Consider the following 10275-nt stretch of genomic DNA (forward strand, 5'->3'; position numbering starts at 1 on the left):
ATGAGAGTATGCAGATCTTTCATTGTCCCCAGTAGATTAGATGTCTCAGTGCAGGTTATCCCAGCTGCTCCCATCAAGATTCATAAAGCTTTATCACTAAACACATACAAGAGGAACAGCATTCCCATCAGTTTCAGTTGTTCTTCTAGGCTAATAGGCAAATGTTGGCATACCAGTATTTAATAAACATATACCTGTTTAACTTCAAAATATTAGGACACCAACATTTAGCTCAAAGCACTGCCACGTCATGGATGTATTTAGAGAAAGTACAGTATCAGAGATGTGAGTGTAGTTGTACAGCTTTAGGCCTGTTATTCACACGTTTGGTATGATGCAGGTATTTTAAAATCAAGCGATATCGTAAACTAATACTTTAGACCTGAGTAAAATTTCATCTGAGCGACATTTCACACATATTGTAATCTGAGGCTATAGTTCATGGTGGTCTGGAGCAGTAGTTCTCCAGACTTTCTGAAGTTGTTTCAAAATGTTCCTTTGGCTGCTATTCCACTCATTTTCAGAATATTTGCTTTCGCTTATTTGTTAAATCACACCAGCCTATGAAAGACAATAAAGGCACCCTGCGTTAGATGCTTTTGGGGGGTTTTCTTTAGTTGGCGCTACAATTTTTTTTTTAAAAAAGATAACAATTTCACAGACATAAAAAAAAATTGTATTTTTGCACAGAGGTGATTCTCAAAGAACTATTAGCTGAAGACTCATATCTTAGCAGTATGTTCTTAAAAAAATGAGTAAAAATTGGACAAGTGGAGGTGAAAATAAATAAGAGGCATTAATAAAAATATTTTAAAACAAACAAACACTATCTACAGCATCTGAAAGCCCTGTCATTAAGAAAAAGGAAAAAAATTCAGGATAGACCTGACAGATGCATCTAGAGCTTCAGTTGATTGACCTACTGATCTAGTAATCAGGAATAGTTTTAATGACATATTAAGGAAGGGAAACGGGAAGAAAAGGCTGAGGGACGTCAAACTGTCCAAGAACTAGACCATAAATCAGTCAATCAATTAGCGAAAGGATGTAAGGAGTGATGCATCCAAAGTTGACATTTGTAGTTCAAATCAATATGTATGGCGATTAGAAAAGAAATACAATAGTGAAAGTTTTCAGTCATCGAAAACGGTGGAGGCTCCGTCATGGTTTGGGACTACATTTCATCTATTGGTGTCAGTCTTGTACTGTTACCATTTCCAATTTTTCTAGAAAATACAAAGAAACTTTTTGCATAATTTTATTGTTGTTATGTCTTAAAAGTTAAATACAAATCATTATTTAAAAAGAGAATATTCACTTTTGAACATAGAGCTGAGTTCCAGATAAAACACTGGGTACACTTACACCCATCTAAAAAGCTTATCCAATTCATGGTCACAGGTCCCAGCAAGGCGAGAGGTAGTCAATCATCAGGCCAACACAGAGACAGGTTTAACACTCACACTTATAATAGTGGCTAATTTAGCCAGTTAATCTAGGCACCAGTCACCAGTTAACCTAGCATATCTTTGGACTGTGGGAGACATCAGCATACCCAGAAAAAACCCACGCCCCACACAAAAGGCTGGATTCAAACCCAGGACCTTCCTGTTGTGAGTCAATAGGGCTAACTGCTGTGACTCTAGGCCACCTGTTGTGCTTTTACATGGAGCCTAAAATTCTGGTAGTAACTGGTTTAAAAGCTGAAATGCTTGACAGTTCAATCAGAATACAAATACTTTAACTCTGAGTGTGCTCTTTCTGTCCACGCCCTTGGTGTTTGCTTCCAAATTCAAACTCTTGGACACTTTACATCAACAGCACTGAAAACACCATAAATATGGATCTTCAGGAAGCTCAAGAAGAATGCTGCACGTTCGCCAAGGTCCCACGGTTCTGATTAAATGCATTTCATCACAAGCCAGTGTTTAAAATCCCACCCAATTAAAAACATTAGCTCATGTAACCACAGGCTTTGAGCATGGGGATGTCAAAGAGGTCGCAGATGCCTTCTCTCTCGTCCAGATCACAGGTGTAATCTTGTTTAGATGAGGGATGGAGACAAAAGGAGCAGAGGAGAAAAAACTGTTAGGCAGATGTAAACGTGTAATTACCACATTCAATATGCAATAATCGTTAATAACTTTATAAAGATGAATAAAGTGTACTTACCTTCAGAGGACAAGAGCTTTGTGATTAGATTTGTATTTAATATTCCTACAAAAAAAAAACAAACCAGACATCAATTTACAGTAAAATTATCTGACTTTAGTGTTTTTAAGAGCGAAGACCGGCACTACCTCTGGGCGGCTCTGTTTGGTCCTGGCGTTGGTTCGATGGATCCGGCGCTGGAAAAAATATTTTTTTGAACAAACTGTGAGCATGAAAATGTAGATACGTTAAATGTAAAGCCTGCGTAAGCATGAAAGAAGGAACAGCCTGTCAAACATTAGTCACACAGTTTATTTAACTAAGCATTACATCCACTTTTTCATGTTAGAATATTATGTGCTTTTTTTAAATCAACTGATTCCAGTCACATGGGGGAAAACAGTGAAGACTGTGGCACGATCGAAAGTGGTTGCTTCAAACACCAAGTCTGCCACCACGCAGGGTCAGCTATCATCATCAACATCATCCACTGCAGTTTGTTACCTTTTAAAAGTTTAAACGTTAAAAAACTGTTGGATGAATATTAAAAGGCGTGGAACTTATAAAATGAAGGGTTTATTAGTTTTCATTTCTCTTTCAGTGGTGTATCCAGGAAAGATAACGACTCACTTTTGGATTCATCAGTTTTGTTACTGACTTTACTGTTTTCTTCTCGCCAGGCAGACAGAGCTAAGCTGGCGCTCTGTAAAATTTCTTCTGCTGGTGGGACTGGAAGTACAACAGGAGCAGAGCTGACGGAGCATTTGTTTAGGAGGACAACATCTATGGGACCTCTGGCGCTTTTCAGATGGATCTGGTACCTTGCCGGGCAGTTCTGGACCTGTACAAAGGAGACGCAAGCACACATAAATCACCCCCGTCTGAATTAAGGGCAGCAGCGGGAGTATAAACTACAGTCGCTTTCAGTGATGCAGAACTTACAGCTTTGGGAATGGGGACATCTAGCTGTGTGCCAGGTGGTGCTTGCACTGCTAAAAGTGTGTGGCCTGAGAAGAAACAAGATGCAGACAAGTCAAAATACGATTTATATGTATTTATTCCAAAGAGCAGAAAGCACCAGCTCAGGCTTACTGACTCTCTACTTTATATTTTTTTAACTATATAAAAATATACTGAAGAAAGAGTAATTGCTGGAAAAGAGGGATTATACATCACCACAAAAGCAGTTGCAGATATCTTCATGATTCACATATGTCAGAGTTGATCTGAGTTAAGGTTCAACCTAAAATATTTTGCTATTCAGAAAAGAGATGTGATGGATTGTTGCACAGCATTTTCTGTAACGGCACAAATGCAAATGCAGCGTATCTGTCACAGAAACACATTAAATCTCATCAAATCTGCTATAAATAATGTCCAATATCTCATTTTCAGTTAAAGCTGGAAGCATAAAACATTTAGTACAAATACACATAATTCTGTTCCTACGTTGTGGTAAACAGAAGTAAACACATACACGCCCACGGACTACACTACAACTTTGATGTTTTTATTACAACATGCTGACATCAGCTTGTCTTTTGGAAATCCTCAGTAATGACATCGGTATTGTTTTCATAGATCATTTGCACTGCTGTCAGGATTGTTAATATGGAAATCTAATGTAGTATATTAATCATATTTGTGTCATTGTGACGTCATATAATGGTTTACTGAAAAAATAATGTTTTAAAGAGCTCAAAAAACAAAGTGCTTACGCACCTCAATGACTAATATATTGCCCCTAAAGTTTGGAGATGATTCAATGGAACCTAAAACTTTTTCCTAAATCGGGTGACCCTGACCTTTGACCTTGAAGCATTCAATGCTTAAATGATGTATTTTATAGTCTTTACCCAAACGATTGGAGCAGAATTGGCTGAAATCTTTGGCTTCTATGAGCTGTGAGAACTTCCATCCTTTCATGACTTGTTACTTGACATGGTTTCACAAAAAGTTTTAACTCATTTTCACCTCAACCCTGTTTTTACCTAAACGAAATCAGCATTTAAAAAAGATACCTTGAAAACTAAAGGCTAGGCTGTAAACAAACAAACAAACAAACAAACAAACAGAAGCAATTACATACTCCCTACCTTCTAGGGGGAAACTTATGACTGAGCAATGAATTCAACAGTTATTAGAGAAAAGGATATTTTCTGCAGTCTTCTGTTATATTCTTGATGCTCTGTTCAACCCAGCGTTTCTGCTGGTCCAAAACACATTCCATTTGCTCCAAGCCCTTCACCTCAGACTTTAACTCCACCAGCCTGTTGGCTAATAGCTGTGTATTCTCTCCCAATGTGTGGCCTCTTATTCGTGTTGAAAATAAAAGAGAACATGTTAACTTTTACTATTATTTATGTTTTGCTTCATATTCTTGACATATGTGCATGCACACAAGAGAAGAGTTAAAAACTCACATCCACTTTACGGTGCTCTTGGATATTTTCATAATCAGGCCGATGCCCTCCAGTACATTTGTGATGTCATAGATTCGCCTCTTCTGTCCAACAGCCAGAGCCCTGACCGCCTGAAACAACAGGGGAAAAAAAGATGCTTTTTCTACCCCAGCCTCCGTGTCTGACACACACACACACACACACACACACACACACACACACACACACACACACACACACACACACACACACACACACACACACACACACACACACACACACACACACACACACACACACACACACACACACACACACACACCAGTTATTCAAAGACAATGCATCAGACCTACACTAACACCCCAGATGTGCTCCAGTTCTGTACTGTCAGCTGGTCTCCTTAGGGGTCAACAAAGTTGATCATCTGCCTCCATCTCACTCTGTCTCTTCACACCAATCTGCATGTACTCCTTCTTAGTTTTTACACTCACAATGTTAACAAAATCAAGCTGCTGTTCTTGTGGGGTTTAATGCACTTATTTCCTGAAGCAAAAGCTTTTGCTTAACAAATGAAGTGTAATTTTTAAATGTATGCCAAAATGTAGCCAGAACAATCCATGGACTTTAAATCAGAGAAAACATCTTAAAGAACTTTAAAGAAATCGAACCCTAAACCCACACATGGGGAAAGGACAGCCCGAGGCCCCACAGATCATGCCAAATAAGGGATGCCGCATGCTAAAACACAAACAAAACAAAGCCCAAAAATTAAAATAAATAAATACGTGTAAAACTCGTGCTTAGGAATCTCAAGATGCAGTGTGTTTTTATTGCTATTTAACTTGGCTTCAATCCAGTTTGCTTCATTAGTGACAGATCTAGTGGTGCATATCAAAAAAATGGCAACATACAGACTAATTTAAATGTTTATTTAGCATGTTAGATGAATGATGTAATGTTTCCATTCTAACCTGTAACAATGTGTCAATTCAGTTATGCAGTGTGTGGTCCTTCACTTACTTTAGCAAAGCTAGTATGGCTCTCTTAATTTAATATATACGAAGCAGAAGATCTGCATGTACAGTAACCAGATGATGATAGTATGTAGTAAAGTGTGACCGGTCGCCCCCTTGTGAGCCTTGAAGGTACTGCAATTTATTTACAATATGTCTGTGAAGGTTCTCAGTCATCTTCTTCTTTAGGTTGCTTGAAGATGTTTCACCTCTCATCCGAGAAGTTTCTTCAGTTCTAGGGTAAAATGGTGGAGAGTCCCAGATTTAAACCCCGTGGGAGTATCCCCCCAAAGAGGGACAAAAGGACCCCCTGATGATCCTCTACCTAATCACATGAGCCAAGGTGTGAAAGCGGGTGTGGGTGACAATCAGCCACGGTTTCGGGTGGGCTCATTGTGAAACCTAGCCCCACCCTATCATGTGATTTCCTGAGGTCAGATGGCCCAGGGTGTGAGTGGCCGTTAAGGCGTCTGGGACGGGATCTCAAAACTGGATTATAGATGGCAGACAGTTGGTATCGTAAGCCACCGCCTCTGTTCAAAGATAGTCGCTCACAGTGGACATCAAGTATTTATTTATAATAAATACTTTCTTCTTTTTTTAATCCGTTAACTGAAATTATTCTTATAAGATTTTAAAAATATAATGATATATTAATCTAAAATTTTAAAAGTCTATAACCTACAGGACAAGAGTCATTCTATCCCAAATCATCACATGTAAAGTAAAACATGCAGAACATCTTTAACTTTAAATTTTCCGTCACAAAAATGGAGAAAATGCTGTTTTCATGCTAAATTCATCCTGGATTGAAAAAATATCAAGTTGTAAAGAAATAGCATAATCGGAATAAAACAAAATCAAAAGTATCCAGATGACTTAGAGAATAATTTTATTAAATATGCACATTTTTCGATTTTGAGACCCACTGTGTTTACATTTAAAAAGTAAACTGAAGTATTTACTGTGCTCCCTTCATTTATGTACTCTGTGTTCCTAAACCTCTTGATGAAGGATCAGGTCAACCAGTAAATCCTCTGAGGACCAAAATGAAGTAATGAAAACACAAAGGAAAACTAGGCCACGGAGGCCTGAAGTTTAAAAATGGCAGGCATACAGTATAAAGTAGCACAAATCTAAAGTTTCAAAGCTATAAAATACTGTACAACACACACGTATAATTTGATGCAACATGCTGGCCTAGGTGTTTACTGTACTGTGTGGGCTCACTTACGTCTCTCAGGTCCAGCTCGCCGCTTTTAGACTCTTGCAGTAACTGGACAAACTTCGTGGTGAGCACATGAAGACTCCTCTGACTCCTCTTGTATTTGGGGTGTTGTTCTGGCATGCTGGTGTCTTCGTCCGGGCTGTGTGGGCTATCTTCAGGATCCATAGCTGCTGCTGGGCAGGAACACAAAACAAATGAACCCGAGATGGGGCCTCTCCGATCTTTGAATGAGCCCGCCTCACACAGCTGCAGAGTTCCCTTCGAAATAAAATATTCTCAGTGTTTTCTGTGTATGCGCTCTGCCGTTGCTTTGTCGGGTTTTCAGGTATATCTGTCTAATAAGCGCTTTGGCTAATCAATAATGTCGAGCTCTTTAGATTTACATTCACCTTCACCATAAGTGCTACCTGGGGCTGATTTATTATGAAAAGACTGTATCGGAAATGCAAAAAGATGTTTAGCTTTTCACTCGAAAGTAGCTGTTTAGGAGATTTAGTTTATCCTGCAAACTGGTAAAACCCTTTAGTTTTTCTAAAGATCACTTCCACACGAACACAAAAAGCGACGAGCGTAAGACAAAACAACTGTGTTTACCTTGATGGCTGGAGGAAGTAGCAGCGCAGAGTTGCTAACGTTAGCAAGCCCAACAACGAAAGCCGATTTCAGTGTTTAAACTGAGACAAAGGTTTTGGCGGACAAGTAAATATATCCGTTCTTAACCTCTAATGTAAACACAGTATTTACATGGTAAACAGCACCGCGCTAACTCTACTAACAGTCCACTCCCAACTGTTTAGGCGCGGAGCTTTCCGGTAGCTGCATTTACCTGCCTTCACAATAAAACCTAACCATTCGACCAACCAAAATAAAATCAACTCACATTAAAATATCAGTCTGGTCGGACATCCAAAACCTATGAATCGCTGACAAAAATAGGTTTTCTGCGACTTTATCCTCGTGTGAAAAAGAGTGTAAAAATTGGATTTTTGTTTTTGTTTTTGTTTTTAAAAACGTGTTTTCATTTAGCAAATTTCTTTATTTTCATTTAAAGATAAAATTTACAAGCAACACAGCAACAATGTGGACATTACGCTAGCATAATGGAAAAGATGTCTGTAACATTTCATGGAAAATAAGCACATAATAAGTAATAATAAGTGAACGTTTGCTGAATATCAATTTATTTAAATCTTTAAAATTTTATTTTATATTGAGTAAAGCATATGAAAACTTATCATCTATGCATATTAATGTGCTATATACGCACGACATGCTGCACACAGTTCATCACAAGCCTGTAAATGATTTATCTTTAAATCTGCAGCAAAATTATGTATAGAGGTTATAGATAATTATTAAGTACTGTAAAGTAATGTTTATACTTGCTGTTGCTTTATTAAAGGTATGTTGACAAGAAGAAAAATTATTGTAGTCAAGCGATCTTTATACATATGTGCTGTAAGTAATATGATCATATGATAAAAAGATATTCTCAGTAATTTAAAGACTTATTTAAAAAAAAAACTGTGACAAAGATTCTGAAGTGGTTGTTTAAAGTGGCTGCAGACGGGTGCAAACCCATTCGTTGTCACACTCCAGTCTGATAAAAAGAAAAAAATTTAGTATTAACATTTTTAATATTTATTTTTTAATAAAACCTGAAAAAACATCTGGTATTTAAAATTGGTATTAGTGGAAATGCAAATGTGTTGTATGTATTTGCATTTTTATGTTAAAAACAGCAATTTATATTCAGTGATTGGAACCTGACCTTTACTTTGTAACTACAGCCAGCTTCATATCATCAACACCGGTCCATATAAATGTATATAAATGTATATTATTTACATTTTTATGAGTAAATAAGCCATAATATCCAGGAAATAATTATTTACAATTATTTACTGGATAATAATATTGTGTTACATAGATAAACCCAGATTTGCAATTTGAGAATGATAAAAACTTGGAGTCATGGAAGATATAGTAGTGCTAAAATCCAGAAACCTGGTCATGCTCCTTATCATTATAGGGATCAGATGTCCCACTAGGACTGTTTTCGGATTAGGGACTGTTATCAGGAACTGCACAGAATTCTCTTGTACCCGTTTAGTACATGTTCTACATTTTGATCAGCTCTAATTTGCAGAACCCCGCACAGCAGCTTTTACGCCTTGGGAGTAAATTTCAATTTGGTCACCCAAAATGTCTCTGCTGGGAATCCTTTGGCAGAGAGTTGTCATTTAACTCATCTACTCTATTTCTACCATCCTGAAATGGCCCCAGGCACTTATCTGAGTAGTTATTTTTGAAGCATTTATTTAATACAACAAAAATAAAAACTGCATGTGCAAAAGTCACCACTCTAACATGATCACACTGTGTCCCATACTCTGGGTTTAAAAGCTTTAACTTAATTGAACTTCCACTTTTACCAGCATCTTTCCTCTTCTTCTTTCAGCTGCTTCCTTTTGGGGTCACCACAGATGATCATCTGCCTCCTCTGCCATCCTCTTCTGTCACACCAACCCTCTGCATGTCCTCCTTTACGATATCCACAAATCTTCTCTGAGGTGTTCCTGTTTTCCTCCTGCCTGGCACCTCTATATTCAACATCCCTCTGATGTACTCATTTTTTTCTAATCTTGTTCATCTTGGCCACTCCCAATGAACATCTAAGCATCATCAACACTGCCACCTCCAGTTCAGCCTCCTGTCTTTATGGCAGTACAAAACCACACCATACATCACTGCAGACCTCACTAATATCCCATAAACCTCCCCTCTCACTCTTCTGTCCTCACAAAGCACCCCTGACACTCGTCTTCACCAGCTCCTCCACTGTCTTTTGTTGTCACTGTTGTTGCTTTGGATATTGAGTACTATCAAACCGATTCTTTTGTCCTCAGGCTTGATAGAGAAGACGCAAACTCAGTGTATTCAAAATATATACTTTATTCAACAAAACCTTCCGGGAGGGAGATGTGCACAGCGCGAAGCCTCCTGCAAAATCTAATGCATTACCAACAGGATGAGTGTAATATACTCTACACCCCCGCTCCCCAAGTCTGGCACTCACGGCCCGAAGGTCGTCTCCTGTTGTTATCATCTATCAGCACAAACATGAGCGAGACTCTCTGGAAAGTCTGCACTAAAGATCCTGTTTATCACAATTTCATGTCGCCAAGCAGTCTAATGACCTAAAACACAGTGTATAAACCCTCAAAGCTGGCATTTAATATTAGACTTTAATATTACTTTAATATATACTTAGCAAATAGGTACTTGGATTATATTTTATAACAGTGCTACTAAAAGTAAATATAACAAAATTAAGGTAACAAGGAATCGTTTCAGCCCTTGTCAGATTTGTCATACTTAGGCGTATTTGGGATGTCTACTGCATTCAAAAAGCTACATTTTTATTATTATAACTACTCTGAAAAATAGAGAATGTCCTTTATTTACAAAAAAATAACAA

At 38.0% G+C, this 10275-nt stretch overlaps 1 protein-coding gene across 2 annotated transcripts; it reads right to left on the bottom strand.

The window, feature by feature from the left end:
• Window positions 1-895: 895 nt before the first annotated feature.
• On the bottom strand, window positions 896-7611 carry LOC146393675 (transcription factor E2F5-like). 2 transcript variants are annotated; one of them, XM_084932715.1, is made up of 10 exons: window positions 7389-7611; window positions 6801-6964; window positions 4575-4684; window positions 4308-4463; window positions 3328-3371; window positions 3094-3158; window positions 2782-2992; window positions 2301-2348; window positions 2173-2217; window positions 896-2039 (listed from the first exon to the last, which is right to left on the bottom strand). In XM_084932715.1, exons 2-10 carry the CDS (start codon window positions 6957-6959, stop codon window positions 1954-1956), a joined length of 924 nt encoding a protein of 307 aa, XP_084788841.1. In that variant the 5' UTR covers window positions 6960-6964; window positions 7389-7611; the 3' UTR covers window positions 896-1953. The 2 variants fall into 2 exon arrangements, with proteins under 2 accessions (XP_084788841.1, XP_084788849.1); XM_084932723.1 differs by having other exon boundaries at window positions 6801-6967.
• Window positions 7612-10275: the final 2664 nt, after the last annotated feature.

This window comes from Perissodus microlepis, chromosome 1 (genome assembly GCF_051167445.1).
Source record: "Perissodus microlepis isolate ML-2025 ecotype Zambia chromosome 1, ASM5116744v1, whole genome shotgun sequence".
NCBI classification, from domain to species: domain Eukaryota; kingdom Metazoa; phylum Chordata; class Actinopteri; order Cichliformes; family Cichlidae; genus Perissodus; species Perissodus microlepis.